Source organism: Sturnira hondurensis, unplaced genomic scaffold, assembly GCF_014824575.4.
Source record: "Sturnira hondurensis isolate 20B ecotype Veracruz unplaced genomic scaffold, ASM1482457v3 Scaffold0021632, whole genome shotgun sequence".
NCBI classification, from domain to species: Eukaryota; Metazoa; Chordata; class Mammalia; order Chiroptera; family Phyllostomidae; genus Sturnira; species Sturnira hondurensis.
Genome location: NW_028094263.1, coordinates 1,401,065 through 1,416,644, shown reverse-complemented (window position 1 = coordinate 1,416,644; position 15,580 = coordinate 1,401,065). Strand labels below are relative to the sequence as shown.

General features: G+C 58.9%; 1 protein-coding gene across 2 annotated transcripts; it reads left to right on the top strand.

Annotated features, from left to right (window-relative positions):
* Window positions 1–1,193: 1,193 nt before the first annotated feature.
* XYLT2 (xylosyltransferase 2) lies at window positions 1,194–14,437 on the top strand. Of its 2 annotated transcripts, none has more exons than XM_037033261.1 (11): window positions 1,194–1,405; window positions 7,284–7,776; window positions 8,058–8,233; window positions 8,494–8,696; window positions 9,113–9,193; window positions 9,389–9,605; window positions 9,694–9,870; window positions 10,119–10,381; window positions 10,631–10,826; window positions 11,445–11,778; window positions 13,257–14,437. In XM_037033261.1, exons 1-11 carry the CDS (start codon window positions 1,271–1,273, stop codon window positions 13,577–13,579), a joined length of 2,598 nt encoding a protein of 865 aa, XP_036889156.1. In that variant the 5' UTR covers window positions 1,194–1,270; the 3' UTR covers window positions 13,580–14,437. The 2 variants fall into 2 exon arrangements, with proteins under 2 accessions (XP_036889156.1, XP_036889157.1); XM_037033262.1 differs by lacking the exon at window positions 1,194–1,405 and adding an exon at window positions 1,935–2,064.
* Window positions 14,438–15,580: the final 1,143 nt, after the last annotated feature.

Genomic DNA, 15,580 nt, shown 5'->3' with positions numbered 1-15,580 from the left:
AAGTCTTCATTTTAAATCTTGAATGTTGGTTTTGCTCTTCTTTTTACTTTCTTCTGGCGCTGGGTGGCTTTCCCAAAGCTGGGCCTGCACCTTGCTTCTGGTGAGCACTGCTCTCTCTCCTCCCCTGCCTCCTCTCCACGCACCTCCCAGGTTCAGAGAGGGGCTGCAGGTGCTCAGGCGTTGTCTCTGCAGAGCTTGAACTTGCCAGGCTCTCAGATAACGATAGGGTTAAACAAGAAGTTGGGTTTCACCTGCTCCTTCTTTCACATTTATTGAGTGTTTCTGGGTGTCCAATGCCAGGCTTAAGGATTCAACAGTGAATGAGGTATGATCAGGGCTCGAATGTGGGGAGGATGCCATTGGTAAGGATGGGGATGGGGGAAACAGCTTCTAGAATCTGGACAAGAGAAAGAACAGTGTGTGCAAAGGTCTAGGGGTTCTCCAAGTGTGGTACCGGGTGAACAGAATCAGCATCACCTGGGAACTTGCTGAAAATTCTAATTCTCAGGCTCCACTCCCAACCTAACAAAGCTGAAACTCTGGGAGTGGGCCCCGGCAATGTTTTATCAATTCCTCCAGGTGATTCTGACGCACCCTAGATTCTGAGAACCGCGGCTCTAATAGAGGCCTGAGTGAGGATCTTTAGTTGACAGGCCGAGGGGGGAAAGGAGGCTTTGCGAGGGCCTCTGATGCCAGTCCTCGGGGTTAGACTTCACTCCGTAGCTGCTCCCTCCAAGATCTCGATGAAAGCAGGGGTCTGTGTCACTCACACAATCGCTCCCAACTTGGCGTTTCTGGGAGCTCTGGCATTCTCTACGCACCCGGGGCCGGAGACCGCACTGAGTTTCCCCACCCCCCCGGAACAGCAGGCGGCCGGCAGAAGAGAGGTCGGGCTGCAGACCTCTCCCCACCTCGGAGCCATGGGTTTGCTATCCCAGAGGAGGTGAGCACACACAGGATCTGGAGAACCGACGAAGACAGGGAAGAAGCTGCCCAGCACGAAGCCGGAGCGCTGGAGGCTACGGCACCCTGCCCCAAGCCAAGCGCTACCCAGCTGGCTGCCCTGTGGGCCCAGGCCCCGCCTCTGGCCTGAGGAGCGAGGTGATTTGGGACAGCGGGTCCCGCCCCCGGCCCCGCCTCGGCCCCGCCCCGGCCCAGTGCGCGCCTGGCCCGCCTCCCGTGCGGGGGGAGCCGTCTCGGCCCGCGCCCCTGCGCGCGCCCGCGGCGGGGTTGCAGGGCTGGGCGCGCGCCCCGCGTCTGGGGCAGGAAGATGGTGGCGAGCGCGCGGGTGCAGAAACTGGTGCGGCGCTACAAGCTGGCAATCGCCACGGCGCTCGCCATCCTGCTGCTTCAGGGCCTGGTGGTGTGGAGCTTCAGCGGCCTGGAGGAGGACGAGCCGGGCGAGGTGCTCTGACGGCGGGGCAGGCAGGCGGACAGGCCAGGCGCGGGGGCGCGCGGGGTCCTGGCGGGGCTAAGGGCTGTCCAGGCTGGGGAAGTGGGGCATGGGCCGCATGTGTGCCAGACTCAGGCAGCCACCTGGAACTGGGCGTCCGACTCCTGGCAGCCTTTCCCAGGAGAACCTGAGGGACTGTGCGCGGGGTGGTGCGTGACCCGGAGGCCCGGACGATAGGCAGGCAGGAGGCCGAAGCTGGAGGAGCGGGTCTCGGTGAGGTGGTCTCCTGCCCCGGGTGCTATGAAGGTCAGGAGCGGGGCCGGGAGGCGGGGCTGGGCCCGAGCCTGCTCCGTGGTGGGGAGCCCCAGGCCAAACTTTCTGAAGTTGGGAGGGGGCGGGGGTGTGTGCGCCGTGGGCGGAGGCGTGAGGCCGGGGGACCCCCGGTATCCGCGTCTAGAAGCGCATGACAGGTAACCGTCCGTGGGATAGTGGAGGCTGGGGGTGGAACTCAGTCCGGCAACTGAGGGAACCAGGGAGTGAACCCGAGGGAAAGACTTGGAGTGTCTCCGAGGCGTGGCTTTCTTCATGCCTCAGAGCCAAACCAAGCCATGCCAGGGGTCTGAAGAACCTGCATGGGCCTTCAGGAAGAGATGCCCGAGGGAAATGAGCTGGTGAGTTGACCTCAGGGAATTAGGGAATTGGGGATGTGGTCCCCTCTAGCTCCAAGGGAATGGGGACAGTAGCAGCAGCTGGTTTAGCAGAGCCCTAGACCTGGCAGGGGCAGACCTACCCTGCACACTCCCCAGTAGGTCCCGGCACCTGAGGGTCTGAGGGTCTGCTGCTCTAGGCTGACCATAGTTTCAGCTGGAGTCCCACATATGTCCTCTCCAGTGTGGTCAGGAAGAGTCCAGTAGGGTCTGGGGCTATCCTGCAAGGTCAAGGAGGATAGGCCAAATCCTGGCCCTAAGCTGTGGGCCAGAGGGCAGAGCTTCCCTGCACCCGCCCCACCACCCCCTGGCTTCTGGTGCCTCTAGGGCTCTGAGGCAGGCACGCTACTTGCCCTGTCCTCTTGGGCCTCTCCCCCTGGCAGGGTGAAGGCCAAAGGAACCGTGACGTCTGCTTTCCCTTCGTGCATCTGGGCAGTCTGGGAGTTCTGGTGTGGGGCCTGGGAGGAGAGCTGTCCTCGCCTGTTTTGGGAGAACCTAGAGTCTGGGATGGTGGGGGGAGCTGGAGCATAGTCACGTGAGACCATAACTTATGAAGGAACTGAGGGGGGCGGTGGGGGAGGCTGTCTCTGTGAGGTCAGAAGAGTGAACTTGTTCTGTGGACCAGTAAGAAGGAGGAAGAGAACGTTTTGGGTCCAGTGTCAGAAGACTCTGGGCAAATGAGACATTCTGAGGTGGAATGAGCTGCCAAGGCAGTTAGGGAGCCCTGGCCCTGGGGTATGTGAGCAGAGGCCAGTGGACTCTGAGGAGGGGCACGGCAAAACTTCTGAGGCTTCTCAGGGCCCTGAGCTGCTGCATGACTCCCTGGGTCTCTGGAAAGGCTGAGAGATTGCCCAGGCCTGGAGGCCCCTGCCGCTCTGGGGTGGAGAACTGGGGCGGTGGGGTGGTTGGGACCCCACCTTCCCACTTCCTCCTGGCAGTAACTGAGAGGGAAATACTGGGCTGGAATGGAAAACGATCCTTAATGATCCAGAGGCTGTGTGGTCCAAGCAGCCACCAGCACCTGGACCAGACCTCAGGGCTGCCAGGCGTAACCTAGTGCTCAGGAAGGTGGGTGCTGAAGTCCGACCGCCCCACTGTACTGTCCCACGTCCTTTTCCAGCACTGCTGCTAAGGAGTGGCATGACCACTGGCAAATCACCTAACCTCTCCATGTCCTCATCAGTATCTCCCCTCATGATGGGGATAATAATAGCTCCGCTCTCATTGGTTGATTGTAAAGATTCAATGAATGATGCCTGTGAAGTATTTGTGGGACTTCCTGGCATATGCCAAACCATCGATAAATAACTCATTGTTGTCGCAGCACTGCACATTGGGAGTAGGGATTCATTCATTCATTCATTCATTCAACAACTGTTTAAGTTCTACTTGGTACCAGGCAGTGTGCTAATACTACGCATACAGAAATACACACATGGTTAGGGTCTCAGCCCACATGGGTAGGCAGCTGCAGGGAGAGGCTGACAGTTCAAGGGAAACTCATTATAATAACAAGGGGGCTGATTTCCATCAGAGGGTCAGGGAAGGCTTCTGCAGGAAGTAGCATGTGAGCTGAAGCAGCCTGTCAGCCTGGGGAAGAGGTGGGCAGAGTTTGGGCAGAAGGCCCTGAGTTGTATGGGCTCAGCTGCCTTTGAGGAGTGGAAGGAGGGTGTGTGGTATGTTCCCTGGAAGAAGGTTTAAGAGTTCGTGCAGGCACAGTGAGAGGTGTGGGTTTATTGTAAGTGCAGTGGGACAGCCCCCGCGGGGTTACGCAGCAATGGGGTCAGATGTGCATTTACGACGCACACTCTGCCCATCTCTGGAGGGGGATAGAGTGGAGACCAGGGATGATCATTAACATCCTGAGAGCCACTCTATCATGTTCAGAGCTTTCACAAACACTGCCTCACCACTTATTTTAAACTCGGCCCGAGAAGCCCAAAGGAGGTGGGGTGTGGGGTAAGCAGTTCTGTGTTGTTTCCCCGGCTCAGGGGATTCCCAGGAGGAGCTGCAGAGCCAGGAAGGGACAGAGGACTTCAAACCTCCTTAATGGGGAGGAGGGGGCCTCAGGGGCCAGAAGGCATCTAGGTCAGAGGACCAGTCCCCACCCTCGGTAATCAGAGGGAACCCTGACCTCTGGCACTCTGACCTCAGGGACAACTGGGGACAGCTCCTTTAGCAGCCCTGCTGCAGCCTATATGAACATGCCTGGGTCGGGGCAGGGCTGTGGGCTGGCTGTCCACCAATTCTTCTCCCCAAATTCCTCACTGCTGCCTCCTAGTCCCCCAGCCTCCTCTGGGATTGTCCTTCTCAGGGTCAGCGGCTCCCTGCTGCAGTGCACGGCACCAACAGGCCCATCTCCTCCCACATCCTGCCTCCCACCGCAGCCAGCCTGGCCCGGTGCCCCGGACCCTGCCCTCCTGACCAGCTTCCTGACTCGCTGATACCGGCTTCCACCCCGAGAGCCCACAGCTCGTCCGCCACCTCTGCCCACCTAAGCTCGGGGATAGCGCTCTCTGGTGTGTGGCCAGGTTGATGTACACTCCGCTCAGTGGAGCTGCATTCACCCTTCCTGGGGGCTGCCCGGTTCGGGGCGCCTTATCCAACGTGGGCACAGGATGGGGTTTGCTGCCTCCTCCCCAACCCAGCCCTCCCTCTTACAGGTATCTCTTTTCGGACAGGAAAAAACTACTCCCAGCTCTCACTGGGTGCCTCTCAATAGATCAGAGGGCTCACTGGGTGCTAGGCACAAAGGGCCTGGGTACTGGCGGGGGTGGGGCTCTGGCCCTCAGATGACTATCAGCCTGACATGTGAGGTGCCATGCTCCGACCGAGAAGAGGAAGGAGGTCCTGGGCCGGTGAGGGGCAGAGAAAAACCAGTGCAACAGAGCCGAAGTGCCTGAGGGCCTGGGGCTCCTTCCTGACATGGTATTTGTCCGGGTCCTACTCCCCTTCCAGTGGTAATAATGGTCAAGTCCTTGCCTAAGGCAAGAGCTTCACACTCACTCCCTCATTCATTCACTCAGCAAATATGTATTGAGTGTATAATATGGCCAGACATTCTTCTGGGCTCTTAGCAGCCATCGGTGAACAAAACAACAAAGAGCCCTGTCCTCGTGGAGCCTACCTTCTTGGAAGGGGAGGGACACAGAATAATACATTTATAGGACGAGAGAAAGTAGTAAGTGCCATGGGACAAATAAAGCAGAGGATAGGGAGGGCTGGCGTTTTCAATACAATGGTAAGGTAGGCCATACTGAGAAGATGCCTTCGGAACAAAAATGGAAGGAGGCTGGAAGGAGGTGTGGGGACATCTCGGTGGGGAGTGTTCCGGGCACGGGGCAGGCAGGAGATGGAGGCAGTGAGAAGTGATCTGATTCCTGATGTGGCTACCTTCTTGAAGGAAACCCCAGTGGGATTTACTGATGGGCGACTGGATGCGGGGTGGGAGGGAAATAAGAGTCAAAGATGACTCCTAAAAGGTTTTGGCCTGAGCAACCTGAAGGATGGAGTCCGTTCGCTGAGCTGGTGGAGTAGGAGCCGGTTAGGGAGGAAGGTCTGGAGTCGGCTTACGGACTTGTGGGCTTGACAGGGACATGGAGCTCCCCGGGGGGAGATGTCAAGAGGGTGGGCGATTAAAAACCCGAAGGTTCAAGGGAGCAATCCAGGCCACATGGAGTTCAGAGACTGAAGAAGATCCCCTCCAGAGCCGGGACAGGGAAGGGCCCAGGGAAGGGCCCAGGGAAGGGCCCAGGGAAGCCTTGGGAGATAAAGAAGGCTCAGCCAGGAAGGCTGATGAGTGGCCACGAGGCGGGGAAGCATGGGGAGGGCATGCTTGAGGCCAGGTGTGCCGGTGCATGGGGACCGCTCATGGGGCCCATTCTAGCTGAGTTATTTCGTGCCCTTCTCCTCTGACACCGTTCCCTCCTGGATTTCACAGCTGAAAATTTCAGGTGCCTGGGGGCGTGGCGAAGCTAAGCATGGAGTCCTGGGGACTCCAGGATAGTCACACAGTGCCTCCTGCTCCTCCTCCTCCTCTGTGGCTCATCCACCAGGCACCGACCACATGTCCCCTGTGTGCCAGCTACTCCGCTGGGTGCTGGGCACTGAGGAGGGGGGCTGACGTGACAGTCTCTCCCCCCCCCCGCAGCTGTGTCTGCTAGAGGCACGATCAACTTGGGGGCAAATGGGCGGGCTTCATACAAGGGGATCTTGAAGGGTGGATGGGCTTTGGTCAGTCAGGGAAGGGGGTGTCAAGAGAGAGGGACAGGGCCAGCTGGGGAAGAGGATGAGTGTACATGCTTTTCAGGTGTGACTGGGCCACCTCTGAGAAGCAGCAGCAGAGGCCAGGAAGCAGGTGTAGCAGTCAGGAAGGCCCACCACCCAGATTCCCCTTCCAGAGAACTCGCAGTGAGAAGCATTCAGTTGCCAGGCCCCAGCGGTGGGGGTCCCCAGCCAGTGACAAGGTGTGGCAGTCATACCAGGGCTCTCGCCCACAGGCAGTCTTTGCACCCGAGCTCCCATTAGCCAGCCGAGGCTCGCTGTATGCTGTAGTCTGCTGCTCTTCCTTCCTCCCCTCCTTGCTCAGGTGCAGGCCAGCTGAAGGCTTTGCCTGCTGACTCCTGCTCCCTGTCGTCCACCGGTGGTGCTGCCACTGGAAATCTTGCACTTACGCTGTCTTGGTGGTGTCTGTTTCTGAGGGAACCCAGCCAGTATGGGGTCTCAGGTTTTACCTCTCCCCTCTCCACCAGGAAAGACCCCTTCTCTCAGCTGTGGTCTCAGTGGTGCAGCCTCATGGAAGTGTGATAGGCAGCAGAATGCTCTCCTGTTTCTTCCAAGCTGAGCCCCGGTGGGACCTCTGCAGGGCCTCCACACCCTTCTCCTGTGACATGTGTGGACATTCATTTTCACATCTGCTGAAAAGAAAGTGGTGCTCACTCCACAGCAGAGAGGAGACCCAGTGCCCTGTGATCTGTGTGGTAGTGGGCGTGTCGGTGCCAGGGCACCATGGAGGGAGGACGGGGACAACTCCCAGCAGAAGCGCTATTTGCTCAGTGTCCTCAGGTGAACAGAACTTCTCTAGGTGAAGGGTCGCAGGGCTTCTAGGCCCAAGCCAGCAGGGAGCTAAAGGAGCAGGAAGAGAGTGATTGTCCCAGTGACCTGTGTCTGCTTATCTGTTACAGAAAGGAAGGCAGAGGAAGCCACGGCCACTGGACCCTGGTGAGGGCTCCAAGGACACAGACAGTTCAGCCGGGCGGCGGGGCAGCGCCAGCAGAAGGCATGGGCGCTGGCGGGGCCGTGCTGAGAGCCCAGGTGTGCCCGTGGCCAAAGTGGTACGGGCTGTTACCAGCCGGCACAGAGCTAGCCGAAGGGTCCCTCCTGCCCCACCCCCAGAGGCCCCTGGCCGCCAGAACCTGAGTGGGGCGGCAGCCGGGGAGGCGCTGGTTGGGGCAGCTGGCTTCCCACAACACGGAGACACTGGGAGTGTGGAGGGCGCCCCCCAGCCCACAGACAATGGCTTCACCCCCAAGTGCGAGATTCTGGGCAAAGACGCACTGTCTGCACTGGCCCGGGCCAGCACCAAGCAGTGCCAGCAAGAGATCGCCAATGTGGTGTGCCTGCACCAGGCCGGGAGCCTCATGCCTAAGGCTGTGCCTCGGCACTGCCAGCTGGCCGGTAAGAGACAGGCATGGGTGGAGAGGTGGCAGCCCCGGGAGGTGACCTGGCAGGAATCCCACCCCTGTTTCTCAGAGGAAGAGCGCTCAGAGGGACCCACCTCCCTTGCCCAGCTGGTGGTGATTAGGACACTAAGTGGTGGAGGCGGAGAGGGGCCCCTGGAGCCCTGGGCTCTGAGTCTAGGATTCTTCCTTTGGAAAGCAGGCAGCTCCCTCGTCCCATCTGGCCTCCCCTCTGTGACCTAGGGAGGGGCCTCACTGGTACCCCTGTTCTCTGCTCAGGTAAGATGAGCCCCGGCATCCAGTGGGACGAGGCCCGGGCCCAACAGCCCATGGATGGCCCCCCAGTGCGAATCGCCTACATGCTGGTGGTCCACGGCCGCGCCATCCGCCAGCTGAAGCGCCTCCTCAAGGCCGTCTACCATGAGCGGCACTTCTTCTACATCCACGTGGACAAGGTACCATGTGGGTAGCCAAGGGGTTCTTCTGAGTGAGCAGAGCAGAGACCCAGAAGGTCACAGAGAGACAGGGTTTCTGACCTGTTTAGGTGGCCCCTAGTTAGGGAAACAGGCCTAGAATAGGGGAACAGCCAGCACAAGGCGACATGTGCGCTCTCCATTCCATGTTGCATACACTTTTCCCTGGGGTGGGGTGGGGAGGTTATATGCTGAGGGTCTACCTGTGGCTGCTGAGAATCCCCCACCCCCCACCCCACTAGCGCTCCAACTACCTGCACCGGGAGGTGGTGGAGCTGGCCCAGCAGTATGCCAACATTCGGGTGACACCCTGGCGCATGGTCACCATCTGGGGCGGGGCCAGTCTGCTGAGGATGTATCTGCGGAGCATGCAGGACCTGCTGGAGGTGCCTGGCTGGGCCTGGGACTTCTTCATCAACCTCAGTGCCACTGACTACCCCACCAGGTATGGGGTGGTGCTCGGGACCTCCAGCTGGGAGGGGGCCCATCTGGGCACTTGGGGTTAAAGGGTCCTGATAGGCCCCTTCCCCTCCCTCAGGCCTTATTCTGGGATCCACCCAGTCCAGACGTGGTCCCTTTGCCCTGGCCATGTTTTAGGGGAGGGAATGGTGAATGAGGATGGGGAAGAGAAGGAGCCAGAGGGGTATACTGGGGTGCTGGGTCAGCCAGCCAGAGGTACAGGAAGGATGAGGTGGTTTTCATCAGGCCCTTAGGTGCCCACCACCCCAGAGTGTCAACCTGGGGATAGGGCACATGGCTGGAGGCCAAGAGGTGAAGGTGAGGAGTGCTGCAGGGAGTCCACTCCAGGCCAGTGGCTGAGCACCCCTCACACCCAGTGCCCACACCCCATTCCCTCCCCAGGACCAATGAGGAGCTGGTGGCTTTCCTGTCCAAGAACCGGGATAAGAATTTCCTCAAGTCACATGGCAGGGACAACTCCAGGTGAGGGGGTGGGGGAAGAGGCCCTGGCCCTGGGGTCTCATCACAGCCCTTCCCACACTGAGGACATGGGGTCTGCCTGGGGTTACGAAGTCTCCAGACCAATCATAGATGGAGGGGTGCTGGTTCCTAGGTGGATGGAACAGCCCGGACTCCACCCTGCACAGCCCCCAGCCTTGGCCGGTCTGCTACCCACAGGTTCATCAAGAAACAGGGCCTGGACCGGCTCTTCCATGAATGTGACTCACACATGTGGCGCCTGGGCGAACGGCAGATCCCGGCAGGCATCGTGGTGGACGGTGGCTCTGACTGGTTCGTACTGACACGCAGCTTCGTGGAGTATGTGGTGCACACGGACGACCCGCTCGTGGCCCAGCTGCGCCAGTTCTACACCTACACACTGCTCCCAGCTGAGGTGGGTGACCCGGGCCCTCACCCAGGCCCAGGAGGGAGCTTGGTGGGGTGCCCACAGCTCACCGTCCACCCTGTCCTGCCGCCTGCAGTCCTTCTTCCACACAGTGCTGGAGAATAGCCCGGCCTGCGAGAGCCTCGTGGACAACAACCTGCGGGTCACCAACTGGAACCGCAAGCTGGGCTGCAAGTGCCAGTACAAGCACATCGTGGACTGGTGTGGCTGCTCCCCCAACGACTTCAAGCCGCAGGACTTCCTGCGGCTGCAGGTGCACCCCAGGGCCCCTTATCACTGCCCCATGCTAGGGCCTCACCTGGCCTTTCGCCAGGGTCAGAAAGCATTCAGGGTGGGCTAACCAGAGAATCTGGGGCCTTCCCCCTCAGGGCTCTTGGGGCTACTGTAGCAGCAGGAAAAGTGCAGAGGCCAATCTCTGGGCAGTGCTGGGAGGGGCCCCTCCCCTGCTGTGCTCTCCGGGACCTGCAGACCCCTTTAGCCTCCTTGCCTCTCCTGCTCCAGCAAGTCTCCAGACCCACCTTCTTTGCCCGGAAGTTTGAGTCCACTGTGAACCAGGAGGTCCTGGAAATTCTGGACTTCCACCTGTATGGCAACTACCCGCCCGGCACGCCAGCCCTCAAGGCCTATTGGGAGAACGTCTATGACGCGGCCGATGGCCCCAGTGGGCTCAGTGATGTCATGCTCACCGCCTACACCGCCTTCACCCGCCTCAGCCTGCGCCACGCTGCCACCACTGCACCCCTGCCAGCCACCCCACTCTGCAGGTGAGACCTCTGACAGGTCCTCGGGGTGTGCTGACTGAGGGGGGAGACCAGTCAGAGACATCCCCTGCCATCAGGGAGCCCCCAGTCTAAGACAGAGGAAAATGCAAATAAAATGGAGATGGCAAGAGGTGAGATTTGGGGCGAAGGAAGTGCCTGGAATGGGACTCCCCAGTGCCCGCTCTCTGGGACTCCAGACCAAATCAAATATGCTGATGGCATCTCCCTTTCTCCCTGCTGAAACCTTCTTAGGTTTGAGCCCAGGGGCTTGCCGTCCAGCGTGCACCTGTATTTCTATGACGACCATTTCCAGGGCTACCTGGTGACGCAAGTGGTGCAGCCCTCAGTCCAGGGACCAGCAGAGACGCTTGAGATGTGGCTGATGCCCCAGGGGTCGCTGAAGCTGTTGGGGCACAGTGACCAGGCCAGCCGGCTCCAGAGTTTGGAGGTGGGACAGGTCCTCCCCTTGCTTCCTCCTGACTCCCAGTAAGACTGAATATAGTGGGAAGACAGGGCCAAACACTGGGGGAGGGGCAAGGACTGGGTTAGGCCTTTCAGGACCGAGTCCGTGGGCTTCTCATTCCCAGGGACAGCAGCCTTGGCGGTGCCTTGTGTGCATCCGTGGGTCATCCCTGCATGCACACTTGGAGGGGACCTCCCACCTGGGGTGCCCAGAGGATGTGCCATGGTCACCGAGGAGACCGCAGTTCCACTGCACTGCACCCTCATCTTCTAGACTGCAAGGGTTTCCTTCTAGAGGGACGTGGATGTTCCATTCAGGCAACTTCTGTCTCCAGGTCTCTCTCAGAGGCCTTCGCTTCGTGTGGGAATGTTCTCCGGGCAGGACTTTGAACCTTACCTCTGCCTTCCTGCCCCACCATTGCAGACCAGGTCAGAATGGGAGCCTAGAACAGATTCTAGTCCAAGACCTTCATTTTGGAGATGGGGAAACTGAGACCCAGAGGGAGACTGTGTCTAGTTCAAGGTCACAGTGCATTAGAGGCCGCATTAGAGTAGAGAGGAGGATTTCCCCCAAACTCCTGCCCAGCTGCCTCTCTCCCTACAGGTTGGCACCGAGTGGGACCCCAAAGAGCGTCTTTTCCGGAACTTTGGGGGGTTGCTGGGGCCACTGGATGAGCCTGTGGCCATGCAGCGCTGGGCCCGGGGCCCCAACCTCACAGCCACTGTGGTATGGATCGACCCCACCTATGTGGTGGCCACATCTTACGACATTGTGGTGGACACAGAGACCGAGGTCACACAGTACAAGCCCCCACTGAGCCGGCCCCTGCGGCCGGGGGCCTGGACCGTTCGACTGCTTCAGTTCTGGGAACCCCTGGGTGAGACCCACTTCCTCGTGCTGCCCTTGACCTTCAACCGCAAACTACCTCTCAGGAAAGGTAAGGATCTAGTTCCCAAATGATGCCCAGAAGCCAGGGAGGTAACCCCAAGAAGTGGACCATCAGAGCTGACCCCCATCACTAGAGAAGGGGAAGGGGGAAAGTGGGGAACTTGATCGTCTGCCCCTTGGCATCCTAGGGCTGTGCTGTGGTGCGAAGGGGAAGCTTTGGAGTCAGGCAGCCGTGGCTTTGCAACATAGCTTTGACAGTTGGGCTGTTATTCTTAGCAATCAGCTTCCTGAGCCCCAGTCTCATTAAGTGTAAGGTAGGAGTAATGTAACTACTGGAGATCTTCTGGGTGCATGGAACACAAATCCACTCAGACTAGCTCAAATAAAAAGGGGGAGTTATTGGAGAATGCAGGGCTGTGCCCCACAGATCCCAGGAAATGTCTCGAGTCTCACTGGAAACCAGCAGTGCTTTCTCCGTCTCTCTGGGGGCGTCTTGTGCACCATCCCATCTTCTCTCTGTGTTAGCCTCAGGCTCCGGCTTTTTGATACACGATACACGGCCTCTTAGGGCAACAGAGACTGACCAGGGCCTGGCCCCCAAGTCCACCTTCTTAGGACAGCAAATCTCACTGTATGGCCTGGTGGGCAAGGTCCAATGACCCACCACCCATTGGCTGAAGCCAAGGGAGCCTCAAGGCTGCAGGTGCCTCAAGGGGCGGGGGGGCCTATGTCCCCCAAGTAACTAGTCCCTGGGTGACATTTGATATGAGTATGTGGGTGAAAGTGGTTGGGATGCAGTAGGTGCTCAGTAGGTAGGCACATGTTTCCTTCCTCTGGCCACCTCCTGTCTCAGAGAAGGTGGGTCAGAGTGGGGAAACCCAGAGGAGGACAGACTAGTGGGTGGGCTGTGGCAGACCCCGAGGGCAGCCACACCCTGCTTTCCCAGGACTCACAGCCTGCTGGAGGGGATGAGGGCAGAAAGGAGGTCAGCTTTATAGTGGTGGGCACTGGAGCTGAGCCTTGAATAGGCTGGATTTGCATAGACAGAAGGGTATTTTGAGGGAACGAAGTTGGCAGGTGTCTGATGCATGAGGGAAACAGTGGAGGGGAACAGGGTGCAGGGGGGTGGCAGGAAAGAAGGCTGGTGAAGCAAGCGGGGCCCCATAGCCGGAGGGCCTGAATAGGAGGCTTCCGATGGCTCTGGACATGGTTGAGAACGGGTGGGGGTGACACAAGGCAGACCATTCTGGGAGAGTTACCGTATTTTCTAAAGTGCCCCAAACCCACTATTCTACCTGACCCTCAAGTTGGGGATTCAGGGACGACTGTCTTGGTTTTATAAAATTAATGGCTTTAGAGGCACAGAAAGTTCTGTGGAGTAGCCCAAGAGCCCAGGTCACTCAGCAAGATGTGACTCAGCAGTAGAGTTGGGTCAGGAACTGGGGGGCCCAGACCTGACTCCCAGGGTGTGGCCTTCATGGAATCAGTTGGGCCGGGCGTGCTGACGGCATGATCTTGCACCCCCAGATGATGCCAGCTGGCTGCACGCCGGGCCCCCCCACAACGAGTACATGGAGCAGAGTTTCCAGGGCCTGAGTGGCATCCTGAACCTGCCTCAGCCAGAGCCCGTGGAGGAGGCTGCCCGGCAGCACACGCTGCTCACGGGCCCCGAGCTCGAGGCCTGGACAGATGGGGAACTGAGCGGCTTCTGGTCTGTGGCTGGACTGTGTGCCACGGGCCCCTCCGCCTGCCCTTCCCTGGAGCTCTGCAGACTGACCAGCTGGAGCTCTCTGTTCCCCGACCCCAAGTCAGAGCTGGGGCCTGTTAAAGCAGACGGGCGACTCAGGTAGCAGGGCCCTGGCAGCACCTCTGGAACACCTGGGGAATTGCACTTACAGACAAAGGAGGGGTGTCCCCCCACCAACAGACAAGGACCAGAAGCCCAGACAACACACCCATCAGCCATAAGAACCTGCACAGACAGCAAGGAAGGTGGGCACAGTATTTACTACTGCCGATGGCGCTGCTGGGGACCAGAGAGGGCAGGAATGTGAGGAGAAGGGCTCCAGCTTCCACACCCTGCTCTTCCAAGCCTTCTTCTTGTTTTGTTTTGTTTTTTTTTTTTAAGGAAAATGGGTGGTGTGGGGAGGAACTGGAAACAAAAGATGTGCAATAGGGCTCAGAGCAGCCCCAGGAAGTGGGCCATGGCTCTGGGGACCAGCGGCCTGATGGGCCCATCTGCTGTTGTTCTGGAGATGGGGCCTGCTTCTCTCTCCAGGGCATCATCCCTGGGCCTAGGCCTGTGTGTGCTCATGGCTGAGGCTCTGTAAGTGCCCTGCTGGGCTCTGAGGCCCAGAGAGCAGGTGACTTGGAGGAGCCCTGCAGAGCTGGGCTCTAGTGGGACAGCCCCGCCTCTTGTAGCCAGGGGACCACAGAAGAGAGGGTGGGGCTGGCCCTAGGGCTTTCCAGCATGCCCTGCTCCTTGATGGGAAAGGCAGGGCACCAGGGCCTACTAAGAACAATGCAGAGTCTCCCAGGGACCCAGAACTCAAGCAGAGCCTGGGCTGCTGCCCCAGAAGGACCAGGCCACATGAGCAGCATGGGAAGAAGACTCTGTCGGGGATCTCAGAGGAACCTGGAGCAGCATCGTGCCTGAAGCTCAGCGTGAAGTCTGAAATATGCAACAGAAGAAATAGACCTCTATCTCTCTAAGCCGAGCCTCTGCGTCTTCCCTCCTGGGGGTTGGGAAGCCCTCATTCTTAGGCCTTCATCTAAAGTCTTGGCTGGTACTTGGGCAGCCGTGAGGTAGAGGTTTCATTCCTAAGAGTGGCAACAGCTTAGATTCTACCCAGGAACCAGAAGGGATGCGAGAACCCATCTAATATAGCTCTGTCCTTTTCAAAGGGGTGGAGAGGCTCAGAGACGTTCTCGTTGCCACCTAGTAGGCCAGTGGGAGAGCCAGTTCAGTTCTCGAGCCCTGACCCGGGATTTCCCTGCCTCCAGGACTTCCCTGCCTCCAGGCCAAGGCAGATGTTGGCTGCTCTGGTGTCCTCAGTCCCACCCCCACAGAATCCCTCCTCACTCTGCTTCCCACCCAGCCCTGAGTGTGGAGCACCCTCAAGAACAGAGGCAATCCCAGCTACAGTCTACTGATTACCTTTGGAGCTTGTCCCTGTAGGGACAGGAGCAGCAGTGGCTTGGGTCCCTGGCCACTGCCCTAAGACCTGGGAAGGCCATGTTGGAAAGGGTCATCCACCCTCCCTCCTCTTCTCAAGGCCCTTTTCCCCTCCTGCTCTTTCGCCACTGTCAGCCAGGGCTTTCCGTATCTGTCCTTCAACCTTGCATCACAGTGCGGTGGAACTGAAGGGTTCTCTGACCCTTATCAGCCAGGCACACTGGCCTGGCCAGCTCAGCTTGGTGAACAAAGGGCTCAGTTCCTGCCCTGGCTGCCACGTGTCAAGTTTCCTAATTGCCGGGAGAGGGCACCCTGACCACCAATAACGGCTTTGGTGTTTTCTGTTTGTTTAGCCACTGTGCTGACGCTGTGGGCAGTATCTCATTTAGTTTTCAGAACCCTTTGAGGCAGACACTGTCATTATCTTCCTTCAGCACATCAGGAAGCTGACACAATGAGCCCAAAGCCACAGCCACTACGTGGTGGCGGCAGGCTTCGGATGGAGCCGGCTTCCATGCCCCTCTGCCACTACTGTCTGCTCCCAAGGGCAGGGACCAGACAGCAACAAGGCCAGGAAAACAGTGTTTGGGTTCAGGGCTAAGGTAACGTTTTTTTCTGGCCCCTATTTGAGTGAACGTCAGGAAACTCTACTCTGGTTCTCTAGAATGTTTTTAAA